The following is a 14840-nucleotide window of genomic DNA, read 5'->3' on the forward strand; positions in this document are numbered from 1 at the left end:
AGTGAACAGATAGGAGCGATTTCTCTTTCCCAAGGTGCCTCTTTAACTTGCATTCCTGTCTTAATGTTGCATGTGAGAAGTGGGCAGGTTCCCTGGTATGATTTCGATTTCCTGTCAGTCCGGGTCTTTCACTGGCACTTTTTGTCTTGTTTCTCGTGTAAAATTAAATTACCAACCTGAAAAAAAAATGACTGATGTGTAACTGAAAAGAAAGAGATTTTCTGCCTCAAGCACAAAGGTTTTTTAATGGTCCTGTAATAAAAAAAAATGGCTTAGACATAAACAGCAGGGCCTTACAATTAAAATAATTCTTAGCAACTGTCCAAATCATTTCTGATTCTATAACATACAAATAGCTGTGGATTAAAGATTATAAGAGCTGTTGTTGTGAAGTCTTGCATCTTGCAGGAACTGAAATTATCTGATCCACTTTCTGTCTTGTATTTTCCTTAATGAATACAATTAAAGATATGTTGTTACAGAACTGATGCAGAGTGATCTCCATAAGATTATCGTCTCTCCTCAGCCACTCAGCTCAGATCACGTCAAAGTTTTTCTTTACCAGATTTTAAGAGGTAATTTACTTTAGATTTTTAATGTGGAACAAATATATTGGAACCCCACTGCAGTATGTAAAATGTATTTCTTCACTGGTGTCCATGTAATGTAAACATTCTACTAGAAGCCAATTTGTGGGACCTCCGATAAAATAGGCATAGTTATAGGAGAATCATGTGATCTTTAAGCAAATCCAACTTCCCCATTGACTTTGCTTGTCAGAAGTCAACTGGGAAGGTTGAAAATGGTGATCACATGACCCCAGGGTGCTGCAGCCATTGTAAATATCTGCCAGTTACTAAGTGCCTGGATTTTGATCACACGAACGGAGGGGATGCTGTAAAACTCGTAAGTGCAAGAACCAGTTGTGAATCATTTTTTTCAGTGCCATTGTAACTTTGAACATTGTAAGTTGAGGACTACCTGCATTGAAACAGCAGGTAAAGAGGAGCCGTATAAATTAAAATAAGTAAAGGTTTCCCTGCAAGTAAGCACTTTTTAAAAAAACATTTACAACTGCAAAGTAATTTGTTTAGTCATACTGTATTGCTTCTCTAATGTTAATACAGTCCCTATAAATAATATGAATTCAATTTAGAATTGAAAAAAATGTATACATAGCAGAATAACAGAGTTGGAAGACGCCCTGGAGGTCTTCTAGTCCAACCCCTGCTGAAGCAGGAGATCCTACACCATTTTAGACAAATGGCTGTCCAGTCACTTTATAAAAGTGTCCAGTGATGGAGCACTCACAACTTCTGAAGGCAAGCCGTCCCAGTGGGGTTTATTGTTCTCACTGTCGGGAAATTTTTCCTTAGTTCTAAGCTGCTTCTCTCCTTGATCAGCAATAATATATATGCTGCTTTAGTCTGGATTCCATAGGGTTGCCAGGTGTCCACTATTTGAGCAGACAGTCCACTTTTTTCACATTATGTTCACTATTTTTTTTCACAAAATAGTGGACATTTTTTTTATTCAAAAGCTTTATGATGAAATGGTATGTAATCTAAAGCTGTACAGTCTAAGAGAATAAGGATAGGAGAATCGTTTTTTGTCTTTTTTTTCATAAGTTAGAATGAGACAAAGATCGAATGCTCATTGCAATAATCACATTTTACACAACAGCGCAAAAAATGCATTAAAGCAGTTATCTTTTGATATCGAAAATGTAGCGCTGGAGGTTTTTGCTGAATTTTCGAATTCTGCGAAGAAACGAGAAGAGTTGAAATCATTTTTTGAGTTTTGCGAGTCAGAATTCCATGAAGTTTTGCGCCATGTTCCAACACGGTGGTTAAGTTTGTTTAAAGCGGTCGAAAGACTTCTTTTAAACTGGATACCTCTAAAATCGTATTGGACTAAGGTTAAGACCACCTTCATCTGCTGAAGTTCATTAAGTGACCTATAACCGTGCCTCTTCCCACTCTTGTTCTGTATGGATTCCATTTGCCAAGTTTTTACAATGAAGCTTATCAGCAGATAAAGCAAAATGAACAAGCTGTTCATTGGCCAGCTTGTTGCAAAGCCTGATGCTGATTTGGGCTGAGTGGGAGGGACTGGCCGAAGGTCACCCTTGCTGGCTTTTGTACCGAAAGAAGGGCTGAAACCTTAGTCTCCCCACTCTTACTACAATACCTTAGCTCGGTGTTTCTTAATCATGGCAATTTTAAGACATGGACTACTTCTCCCAGAATTCCCCAGCCAGCATGGTGTCTGGAGAATTCTGGGAATTGAAGTCCACATGTCTTCTTGTTGCCAAGATTGAGAAATAAAGCCTTAACTACTAAATAATGTTGGCTGCCTTCGGGGTCTGATTGAATATGTGTCATCAAGTCATTGTTGATTCTTTGCAACCCAAGAGATAAAGTTTCTCTAGGACCCTAGGGAGGGTATAAAAAATAACACTTTGGCTTCCAATATGTCAGTTTTTGCAGTCACAGACTTGATGCCACAGCTTGTTCTGATTTTGAACTTTTGTTCTGCTTTGATTTTTTCTAGGCCTGAAATACTTACATTCAGCTGGTATTTTGCATCGAGACATTAAACCAGGGAACCTTCTTGTGAACAGCAACTGTGTTCTTAAGGTATTTTTGTAATGCCTGTATAAAATAGTCAGCCTTTCTGAGTCTGTGCCAAAAATCATTTGGGTGAAGACTTGCTTTTGCAATCTGTATCACCCGGATATATTTAGTACAAAAACACTGTACTTTGCATTTCTCTGAAATAGTCATAAATATTTTTGTATAATTTTATTATTTTTTAAAAAAAGATTAAAAACATATACAAACTAATAAAGAGTGAGGAAAAAAAAGAAATCAGAGGAAAAGCTAGATGGAAAAGAAGTAAAAGAAAAATAGAACAGAAAGAAAAAAGATACAAGCAAGTAGCTTCTGATCTTCTTCACAGCAGTTATAAATATAATTATAAATTGACCTCTTATTCTATGGTTATAACCCAGCTCTCTTCTTTCTATAGTCTGTTCTAATCATTAAAACCATAAATCATGAAACAACCATAAATATTAATGAGTTTGTACTGGTGAAGAGCTGTCCCTATTTTAAAAATAGGATTTCATCGAATGCATTATTGGCAGTATGATTACAACAGTGAGAAGTGTTGTTAACCACTCACTTGCCATATTTGTCAGCTATGATTGTGTTCTGTTGGCATAAATAATTACACTTGGGCTAAGCAGTAGCAGAGGGAGAATTATATTTCTCCTCATCTCCTTCCCACAATAAATTTAAACAAAACACACTGTGCTTAAATGCCAGAGATGTTCCCTCGTTGTAAATAAATACTCTCTGACTGAAGCCAATGACTTTTCTTTTCTTTCCTGTTAACTGAGTAGCTTAAAATTGTGGTGTTGGCAGAGTTTGGTCTCTTTGCTACTCTAGAAAAAATATGAATGTTTACTCCAGCTTAAAGTGTGATACAATTATTTTAATCTCTTCATATTGCTACTTGTGAGAACATTGACTATACAATAGTTTGCTGCTACATGTGGCTAAGGACTCACTGTTAAAAACAGCAAACTGAATTGTACTTTAGGAGCGTTTATGATTGAATCTCATTAGATAGAAAATAAATCCACATCTTAAAAACAATGAGAGCTAGATTAGAATTCATTGTCATAGTGCACAGAACCAATTTTCTCTCTGGAGAGATTTATAGCTCTTTTGTATAAGGAACATAATCTCATCTAAGCCCCACCTGCTCTTCTAAGTGGGTACAGCCCAGATACAGGTAGACTTTATTTGCTTGTGGAAACTAACCCTTGAAAGATCAGCACTGAAAAAATCCTAGGTAGAGCATTGCCTGGTGTTAACTCACCTTCCCACCATCCACCCTAAACATAGCCATGTACAAAAAGTGGTGGGGAGATCAAGTGAGTGGCACACTTCCTTCTAGCATGCATCGACATTCATAGATGATCTGGACTTATGTGTCAGTGTGCCTCCCACTGTTGTTTCTATTCCCATAATGGTGAGAGGATTATAATTATAGTTGCTACAAGCTACATGAATTGTCTATATTTGCACATGCCTGGTTCACATATGTGTCCAAGCCCTGCTTATTACAGGCTATTATTAAGATGAAGAATCAGTTTGGTGTAGTGGTTAAGGCATCAGGCTACAAACTGGGAGACTGGGAATAATAGTCTTAGTACAAAGCCAACTGGGTGACCTTGGGCCACTCTCTCTCAGCCCCAGGAGGCAGGGAGTGGAAAACCACTTCTGAAATCTCGCCAAGAAAATTGCAGGGACTTGTTCAGGCTGTCTCCAGTGTCAGAGTCAACACTGATTTGTGGGTACCCAAAAAAGAGGAAAAAAATGACTAGGATGATGTATCAGAATTCTTCTCCCTACCCTCACTGTTTATAACATTATCAAATCTTTATTTTTTCAGATCTGTGATTTTGGCCTAGCCAGGGTGGAAGAATTAGATGAATCTCGTCATATGACTCAGGAAGTTGTTACTCAGTATTATCGGGCTCCGGAAATCCTGATGGGAAGCCGTCACTACAGCCATGCTATTGACATCTGGTCTATAGGCTGTATATTTGCCGAACTGCTGGGGCGAAGAATATTGTTTCAAGCTCAAAGCCCCATTCAGCAGGTATAAAGGTGCTTTGCTTTTAATGCAATAGATCTGGCCACGTACTCCCACCTAATGAGTTGGATTGCAATTGCCAACATACCAGTCCTCGTTCAGCATGGGGAGGGGGGCACTAGAATAAGAAAAAGTACTTAGAGATTTCCTGATTTTTAGGGTGGCTTTTGGTGGGTGGGTGTGTACGTGAGCACACATAATCTTTACTTTTTCTACTAAGAAATTGTGGTTAACCATTAGAGGCCTGATGATTTAAATGAGTTTGTTTAATTACTATTTTAGCCATATGACCATGAGATGTTTCCCTTACTTTTTTTTCTATTAGATTTTCTGGGGGACCCCGCTCCTTGTCCAGGAATAACAAACTTGCATTTGCTTATCTGATTAATTCCAGTGCAAACCTGTGAGGTAGATTGTCATTGTTCTGGGGTGGCAGATGGGGAATGGAGGTTGAGTTAAAAGCCCACTCAAGACCGCCCATCTCGTCCAGGAATTGCGAGGACAAATGTGGGTGGTTTATCTTTAGCATGTTGAAAATGCTTCTTACAAATATGGATTAGCTAGAAAAGCAAGATGCTATTCTGAAATCTTTTGCAAAATATTTAAGTTGGGTGGATAAATAGCAAAGTTGCAAGAGCTGTAGTTGCTATTCTTGACGTTAGCTTCTTTCACCCAAAGTATTTATTTATTATTACTTATTAAACAAATTTATATAGCTGCTCAACTCACACATAGATGACACACCTGTAGTAATCAGTGATCTCTACATTGAGGGTGAAGCTGCAAACCATTTTGCATTGTTACAAAATAAATTGTAATATAGTCTAATTGAGAATGAGACTGCTTTTGTTTTTGTTTTTGTTTTGTCTTTGTCTTGTCAGATTAGGAGTGGAAAACTGTTATAGCTGGACATGGATGTAAAAGCTTTGTGACTATGTGTCAGCTGATTAAGTTGCTGTAAAAAAATCTTCTTCAGCAAGCCCTTTTCATATTTGTCAGGTTCTCCAACTATTCTGTTTGGGGATTCTGACAATCAGACAGCAGCACACCGGGGCTCTGTATAAACAGATTTCAGTTAACAGTATTTGATGTTTATGTTTTGAGGAAGCTTCCTGGATTTAGTTGCATGCTTCTTGACTATTTCTCATGTGTAGTTCTCCTAACATGATTGTCGTTTCATAGTTCTGTTTCATCTTTACCAAAAAAAAAAAAAAAAAGCCCATTGTGAGGCAGATGGTTTCTGTTCTATGTATGAAATTTGAGAACAAGAGATTTTGTAAAGGCTATTCCAATTAACAACATACAGCCATTGAATCAAAGCTCAGTGCCTGACTTTTGTCTTCAGTTTTCTGTTATATTTTGATAGGAGTGGTATGTCCATGTCAGCTTTCTTTATCTTAATGTTCCATTGTGGCCTGTTCACATTAAACTTCTTGGAAATACCATTCACTAAAAGGACCAGGGATTTGAATTTACAGTTGTCATGATTCTCCAGGCATTTAGAATAAGTAAACAAGGTTGCCTGCCAATTAAGTATGGGCAGTCCTCGACTTACAACAGTTCATTTAGTGACCATTCAAAGTTACAAAGGCACTGAAAAAAGTGACTTAGGAGCATTTTTCACGCTTAATGACCTTTTAGCAACCCCATGATCATTTGAGCAAAATTCAGATGCTTGGCAACTGACTCATATTTATGATGGTTGCAGTCTCCTGGGCTCATGTGATCCCCCTTTTGCGACCTTCTGACAAGCAAAGTCAATGGGGAAGCCAGACTAACTTAACAACTGTATTACTAACTTATCAACTGCAGTTATTCACTTAACAACCGTGGCAAGGAAGGTTGTAAAATGGGATAGAACTCGCTTAACAAATGTCTCCCTTAACAACAGAACTTTTGGGTTCAGTTGTGGTCATAAATCGAGGACTGCCTGTAGTCTTCAGAGGCTGAAATCCTGTCTTCTAAGCTAGAGGCAAGTGGTTATTAGAGAAAAGATACATGTAGTCCTCACTTAGCAACCATTTGAAGTCACAACAGACCCCCAAAAAGGTACTGTATGACCTGGATTTGAAGTCGAGATGTCCTCCCACCATCTCATTTGGGGCACTTGGCAACTAGCCTACATTTACAGCCATTGGCAGCATCCCAGGGTCACATGACCGCAATTGATGATGTTTTATTTTTTTTGCTGGAAACTAGTGTTTACCTTTGGGTTTTGGCAAAAAAAATGATGGGTTCACTTCGTGACTACAGCATTCATTTAATGGCCATATTTGCTTAACGACTACCACAAAATAATGTCATAAAATCCGAACAGTCACATAATGACCTGCTTAACGACTGGCATGACTGTTGCCCATCATTTGGGCTCAGTTACACTTATAAGTCAAGGACGACCTGCATTATTCTATGCTAATGCCCAAACTACAGAGTTTTCTCAGCAGACAGAAACTGCTGAGAACTGAAAATTTGTATGCTTTTATTTATTTATTAATAATTAATTAATTAATTAATTAAGGGACATGGTGGCTCAGTGGCTAAGACGCTGAGCTTGTCAATTGAAAGGCCAGCAGTTCAGTGGTTCGAACCACTAGTGCCGCATAATGGGGTGAGCTCCCATTACCTGTCCCAGCTTCTGCCAACCTAGCAGTCCGAAAGCACGTAAAAAATGCAAGTAGAAAAATAGGGACCCCCTTTGGTGGGAAGGTAACAGTGTTCCGTGCGCCTTTGGCATTTAATCATGCCGGCCACATGACCACGGAGACGTCTTCGGACAGCGCTGGCTCTTCAGCTTTGAAACGGAGATGAGCACTGCCCCCTAGAGTCGGGAACAACTAGCACATATGTGCGAGGGGAACCTTTACCTTTATTTATTATTTAAATAGGGTTTATATAGCTGCTCACTCGGGATGCAATTTTAAGTGGCTAACAGAAGGTTGAAAACATAAAAGGTAAATAGAAATCCATAAAAACACCTTCCACACCAGAGACAGCTCACTTGTAAAGGTTGATGTGCTGTCCTGACTCAGAGCCTGAGGGGAAATGGATCTTCAGTGTCTTTTTGAGGAGGTGCTGTTGCATAGGGCAGTCACGGTGACGCTGAAGACAAATCTCCTAGGTTCCATTGGATGACACTGCTTGGGATCTGATGCATGCCAGTCATGGTTTTGCTGGATAGGCAGAGATGGGCCTACAAATATTTTGAAGGGCTTTGAAGGTGACAATTAGCATCTTAAGTTACAGTTGGATGTTTGGCTACTGCTTTTACTATTATCTTTGTGGTTTCATTGCATTTGCTGCTTCTGTATAAAGAGATGTAATATTTAGGTCAGAAGCTAATACAGGTAGTCTTCAACGTACAACTATTTGTTTAGTGACTGTTTAAAGTTACAACAGCACTGAAAAAAGTGACTTATGACCATTTTTCATATTTATGACCATTGCCGCATCTCCCTGGTTACATGATCAAAATTCGGATGCTTGGCAACCGACTCATATTTATGATGGTTGCAGTGTCCTGGGCTCATGCGATCACCTTTTGCAACTTTCTGACAAGCAAAGTCAGTGGGGAAGCCAGATTCATTGAACAACTGCAGTGGTTGACTTAACAACTGTGATAAGAAAGGTTGTAAAATGGGGCAGAATTTACTTAACAACTGTCTCGCTTTAGCAATAGAAATGTTGGGCTCAATTATGGTCGTAAGTCAAGGACTACCTGAGGACCCAGTTTGTGGGGGCAATAAGCTGACTTTGTATAAATATACAAAAGTATGAAGGCTATTGTTTAATGCATTGTAAACCGCCCTGAGTCTCCGGAGAAGGGCGGCATATAAATCAAATTAAAATTAAAAAAAATATTTAAAAAAATATAAAAGCTACACACGTATGCATACACATATGTATACTTGCCCAGTTTCAAAGAATATCTAAACGTAGTGAGGAAACAGACAGGGTAGTCATACTATTGTATTCGCAGAGGTTATCTCAGTATAAAATAAAATTGGAGTGCTGGTTTATTTTTCCCATTTCTACAGTTGGATTTGATCACAGATCTTTTGGGGACACCGTCACTGGAAGCAATGAGGACAGCTTGTGAAGGCGCCAAGGCTCACATACTCAGGGGTCCTCATAAACAGGTAGAGTGATTATTTTCTAATTTGGAGAGTTTGCTACTGCAAAGCTTTTTAGTTACGTGCTGACAACTTTTAATTTTCAGTCTAAGAGCAATACCGGATTGGGATTTATACTGGGACAATCACAAAGCAATTTATCTCAGCTATACATAACTGATACTTAATATGTCACGCTCTCTGTTTTTTGTAGAAGTTAAAATTTTGATGGAGAGAGTAGGTGTGGCTGTTTGGCCTAAGGAGAGTGGAGCTGTTATATGTAATACTAGTAAGACAAGCTAAGGAAAAGAAATCTTTTGCATTCCTGGGCATTAAGTACAGCCTATGAACCAATTACAATGAGGCTAAATTAGACTTAAATGACCCACTTACCTTAGTTTGGAAAGCTGCTACCAGGGACCTAATTTTAGCCATAACGTCAATTTCTTTTACCACCTCTTGTTTTGGGTATTTCAGCCAAAAGTATGAAATCAAATATAATGGCTGGAGTTAATAAAATAGATGTATAATATCTATTTTAGGATGTCGCCCATTTTGTTTGAGTAATCATTGTTCTGATGGAACTTCTTCTCAACAGGAAGTTCTGATGGATAAGAATTGAAAATATTTGCAGTGCAAAAATACTCATTATATAAACATCACTTCACAATGTGATGAAAACTGTATATACCAAACTTTAAAAAACATAAGGACTAGAGTGATTTTTTTTTAGTGTGTTGGAAGAGGAAACCTGTGCTGCAACTTGAATTCTGTTTAGAGTTGTATGCGTGCAGCAGGGCCGCAGGTAATAGTGATGTGGAATTATACTCAAGGTTTTCTCAGTTACTCTTAACAGAAGGGAGTACTTTGTATATGGAAATGCAGTGGAGGGGCAAGAAATGAGAGATGGAAATAAAGTCTTTATTTTTTCCAAAATTCCATGTTATTTCAGAGTTGTTCTAAGGTCTTGTTATAATCACCTTGTATAAGCTGGTCAGATTTGCAATTCTTGGAAACATAGCCTTAAATCACTGCATACAGTATGTCCCAAGATCAGCTGATGGATTTTTTAATTTAAAAAGTACTACTAATAAAGATTTACTGTATTTTTAGTCACAATCAACAGTCTTGGCCTAACACAACTTCATATGACATAGAACTGGTATAGAACAACTGTAATATTTGTGAAACCCGATGGGATCCTACTATCATCCTTCCAGAATAGTCCTTCTCATGGTGTCCTTATGGAAAGCATCCTGTGAAACCTTTTATAAATCTTTGCTTTGTTCTATAATGCTAACTAGTATCTAACCTTTTCTGTTAATATTGTTATATAAATAGATAAGGCAAAAGCTTGATTGCTTAGTTTTATTTCAAACTGAATATGTGTTGGTTCTTGGTTAGGTATAAAATATTCCTCCCACATATCAATAAAAATTAATCATCTGCCAATAATAGGAGAAAAATTATGTAATCATTTCTTCCTTGCTTCTAGTGGCTTTTCCCAACTCATGCACATGTTAAATCTACAATGCTTTCCTTTTTAGAATTTGCATAGGAAATCAGGGTTTTTTAGAAGTACCACACTAAGAAAATAATAGTGTAGGAAGTGATGGAGAACAACCAGCTTCTAATATGCTTTCTTTTTTTTCTAACAAAAAAAAAACCACAAGACAGCTTTTACATTTGCATAAAGAGGTTAGATCTATTTTTAGTTATGAATATTCCCATTCTAATGTAAAGTTCATTAAGCCCTTTAAGGCTTAACCCCTCTGTGCACTTACTTCATTTACTTAGGAACAACTAAGTCAGTGAGTGTCATAGGGTCAAACAGCTAGAACAGGAGAGAGGGCCCCTGTCCATAATGCTTCCCCATCCACTATCTTCATCTCAGGTCCATGTTAGGAATTCTAGGAATTTGTTTTTTAATTCTTATTTATGAAATTTATTTGCTGACCATTTTGTGGTTCAGGTGACTCTGACTGGCTTACATCAAGATAAAACAACATATAACAATTATAAATATAAAATGAATTAAAATTACATAAAATAGAGCAATTAAGTTTTATTTTTAATCTGCTTCCCTGGAAGAGCTTGCTGGACTTAACCTAACCTGTTTTGCTGGAAAAGCTTGCTAGACTAACTTGTCCTCTTCATTCATTTTCAAAACAGTTTTTAAAAAATCATTTTTAAAAAAAACCCAGAACAGAATGTATTCAGTAATTTTAGCCATGATTCAGAAAAGACAGTGTTGCATTTTGGCATCTCAATTATTCCTATGACGCTCAGTGCTTTTTCTCTTTCTTTTCACAGCCATCCCTTCCTGTCCTGTATACATTATCCAGCCAAGCTACACATGAAGCCGTTCATCTCCTTTGTAGGATGTTGGTCTTCGATCCAGTAAGTTGATGCTTTGTGTTATATACTTAAAATAGAAAAGGAGGAGGGGTGGTGGTAAATACAGCAAAATATATATCATGGTCCGTAAAGTATGCAGAAAAGACTTGAGAAGCACATGGCAAAGAACAGGAAAAAATATCCAAAGATGTGTCAGAGGAAGATAGAAAATAGAAAAATAGCAGAATGACTTAATGAATTCTTGGTTCTGTCCTCATTGCTGAGGGCATAGGACAAATACTAGTGGAGTCTTTGGTGCTGTCTGAGCTTTTCCATGTCATTCTTGTAGCTTGTCATTTTTAAATCCACATTGAAATCGATTTCAGTACTGCATTATCTCTTTTCTATAACACCGTTTACACATCATCTATGATGACAGACATTCTTAAAATCAACTTCTGAGTCAATTGTTCATAAATACCCTTCAAAATGTCCAGAGTTAAAGTATTGCTCCATTCTACATTCTCATTAAGTATTCTTCTCCTTTAATTGTGATCTTTCATTTCTTCTAGTTCGCTCTAGTGTCCAACTTTCAAAGTCCTATCTTATCATTATTTTTTCTAAGGAATCCAAACAACAGCAATTTCCCACGGGAAAGATTCTTATAATTATATATTAATTATAATTCTTATAATTAATTTCAGGTCTTATTTCAAATCCATCTGGATCCTTAGCCCATTTTTAACTTTCCAAAATCAACACTTGTTGTTAGTTGCAAAGTAGTGTCCCACCCATCCCGACCCCATGGACAACGTTCCTTCAGGCCTTCCTGTCCTCTACCATCCTCTGGAGTCCATTTAAGCTCATGCCTATTGCTTCAGTGACTCCATCCAGCCACCGCGTTCTCTGTCGTCCCATTCTTCTTTGGCCCTCAATCTTTCCCAGCATTAGGCTCTTCTCCAGTGAGTCCTTCTTTCTCATTAGGTGGTCAAAGTATTTGAGTTTCATTTTCAGGATCTGGCCTTCTAAAGAGCAGTCAGCGTTGATCTCCTCTAGGACTGATCCAGAGTACATGTGTGCAAACTCATGATCTCTCCTTTCCCTGGAGAGATTTATGCTAGCCACAATCCATCCGACCATCAGTCTCCGCCATAAATATCATCCCACACTCCTTCAGGGAATCTAGCATATCCTGTCTTCACTAGAAGTCTTCCTGAAGCAATATTTAAGATCTAGCTCTACTGAATGAAAATTGGAAAGATAAAATTACAATTGTGTACTAGCATAGGCACTAGAAGATGATAAATAGGTCCAGATTCTTACTTGTGGGACAAGGAAGTGGTTATAGGTAAGACTATATAGTTGGGCTCATAATACTTTGCCTCCTGTTACTTTGGCAATAAAAAAGACTACAGTAAAGAAAGGAAGTCCCCTTTTTGTGTCTGTCATACATGAACTATTAATTTAGTAGCAAAAGAAAGATTTTAATTGACTCCATTCTTTTACATTATTGGAGTTTGGACACGTTGTATTTGCAATTTCCTCTTACTATCTTGTTTATGAACTCCCAAATTTTATCTGCACTTCTCCAGTGAATGCATTTTTTAAGATATTCACAAAGATTGAGCATATCTGCCTCTCTTTAAGACATGTGGTCCATGTTTTCAACCAGGTGGCCTCAAAGGGGAAGAAGGATTCTTTTTTCTGAGGAAGTTTGATGACTCCATCTCATAAATCCCATGTCACTGGAAGCTGTGTTGTAGCTGTGTTGTCATATTTGTTCGCCTGTGTGGCCACCCGCCAAGTTGCAGCAGGTTCACTTACCCACCAGTTATTCTTGCGGGAATGGCATGCCTTCTTTATTGGGGTTGAAACCTTTGTACCAGACTTCTTTTTTTTTTCTCTTTCGGTGAAGCTTTCTCCAGCATGCTGCCCTTCAGATGTTTTGGACTTCTGCTCTGAACAGCTATGCTGAAAAGCATCAACATTCATTATATTCACAAACTTCCCTCATGAGAGAAATCCTTTAGCTTTTGCCATACTCATGGAGGAGCAATTCACAGAAAAGGAATTGTTCTTCTCTGAAAACTCTGTTTCATCTGCAGACCTAGAAAGGAAAAATGTAATGTCTGTTTCCCTGAGAACAGCCCTGGCAGGAAGAGATGGGGTGAACTCTTTAAAGAGATTGGGAATCTTCTTTATCTCTCCTGCCTCTCATAGGCAGTCAGTTTATTTTTCAGAATAAAGGCTGTTTTAAAGCTGTGAAGAACTGAACTGTATCTTTGGGGCAGAAAAGGCCTATTATAAAGCCAAATTCTACTTTCTTATCTATTTTCTCAGTATTCAGGATAATGAATAATTCCATGCCTTTATTTGTGCAGCACACTATACTACATTTCTACATTCACATCAGCCTTAGGCTTTGCACAAAGTGTTATATATTGGTAGCAGTCTTGCACAAACATCCCTTTTCAGAGCTTTAGTCTTTTGTCTTTTGTAGCATTTTTTGGAGACCGCAAAGGCCAGATCCTACAACTTGATCTTTCCATGAGTCTCTTAAGCTGTGGCTGCTTACAGTTCAGCAATTTATCACATTCTTGATGGCAGATGATCTGCCAGGCAATTATAATGTTCTCTTACAGCCAGTTCTCCCTGCATTCCACATGGTGTCCCAGGTGATAATCATGATAGAATTTCTCAAATAAAGCGTTAATATGTGATTGAAGTCAAATGTGGTGCAAAAATGAGCAGGAAGTATCATAGCTAAGAGGTAGCATATATTTTGAATGCAGAAGGCAGCAAAGTTCATTCCTATTATGCCAATTCTCATCCTCTTTTTAAAAGAGAATGGCATAACAATATACAGGTAATTCTCAGCTGTGCTGACCAGAGCCTGGGCCTGAACATAGAGGGACAGAACATGACACTGGTACCAGACACTGAGGCATCTTCCCCCAAAAGGCCCACTCTCTGTCTCCCATCAAAACATCCCATCTGTCACCACCTGAATGTACTGACTTGCCCTAAGCCCTCCAGTGCATTCCTTTTCTCCCACTAACTCGAGCCTCCTGACTTCCCTGGTTAGGGAACCCTTCATCCACTCATATGACTCAGCCACCCTTCTACCAGCCCAGGGGATAGAGCTGAGCCCCAGCTTTGCTTTAGCTCTCACTCTTAGCACCATCAAGAACCCTAGGCCATTATTAAGAAGTGAAATTCTGGAGAGGTCAAGAAAAAATGGTTAAAAGTGGAAGAATAGTGGAAAGGAGGAAGGGAAATAAGGTATATATTAGTAGATCTAAGGGAACTGTAGTAACTGAATGTAAAAAGTAAATATGATGATGTATATTGTGTATTGTAAAATGGACAGCAGATGAAATATGAAGTGGTAATTTGGTTCAATAATGAAAATAACTGAAATCAAGAGATAAAATTGAAATGTAAAAAAGTGTGATGGGGATTTTGAAAATTATGTTGTAAATAAAATGAAATAAAATAATTGATGCTATAATAAGGAATTAAGGGTGGATTGTGATATTGCTTATTATGTACTTAGAAGAGATTAAGATAAAATGTGGAAGGTCAATTAAGTTAAAGGGTTTCAAAGTAAAAATTTAATAGGATGAAGTTCATTGTTTATAGCCAAAAAATGTGATGGGGATTTTGAGAAATATACTTTATAAATGGAGAAATAAGATAATTAATTGAAGTAATGCTAAGAAATTA

At 37.8% G+C, this 14840-nt stretch overlaps 1 protein-coding gene across 4 annotated transcripts in view; it reads left to right on the forward strand.

Moving 5' to 3' along the window:
* NLK (nemo like kinase) overlaps window positions 1-14840 on the forward strand; it is a 107930-nt gene that overhangs the window by 85105 nt on the left and 7985 nt on the right. For all 4 annotated transcript variants that reach the window (XM_070932051.1, XM_070932048.1, XM_070932050.1 and 1 more), the window contains 5 exons: window positions 469-575; window positions 2554-2639; window positions 4465-4674; window positions 8703-8804; window positions 11091-11177. In XM_070932051.1, the coding sequence (XP_070788152.1) occupies window positions 469-575; window positions 2554-2639; window positions 4465-4674; window positions 8703-8804; window positions 11091-11177 (592 nt within the window). The remainder of the gene's footprint in view (window positions 1-468; window positions 576-2553; window positions 2640-4464; window positions 4675-8702; window positions 8805-11090; window positions 11178-14840) is intronic.

This window comes from Pituophis catenifer, unplaced genomic scaffold (genome assembly GCF_029215685.1).
Source record: "Pituophis catenifer annectens isolate HBS135680 unplaced genomic scaffold, rPitCat1.0.hap2 SCAF_1, whole genome shotgun sequence".
In the NCBI taxonomy this organism is placed as follows: Eukaryota; Metazoa; Chordata; class Lepidosauria; order Squamata; family Colubridae; genus Pituophis; species Pituophis catenifer.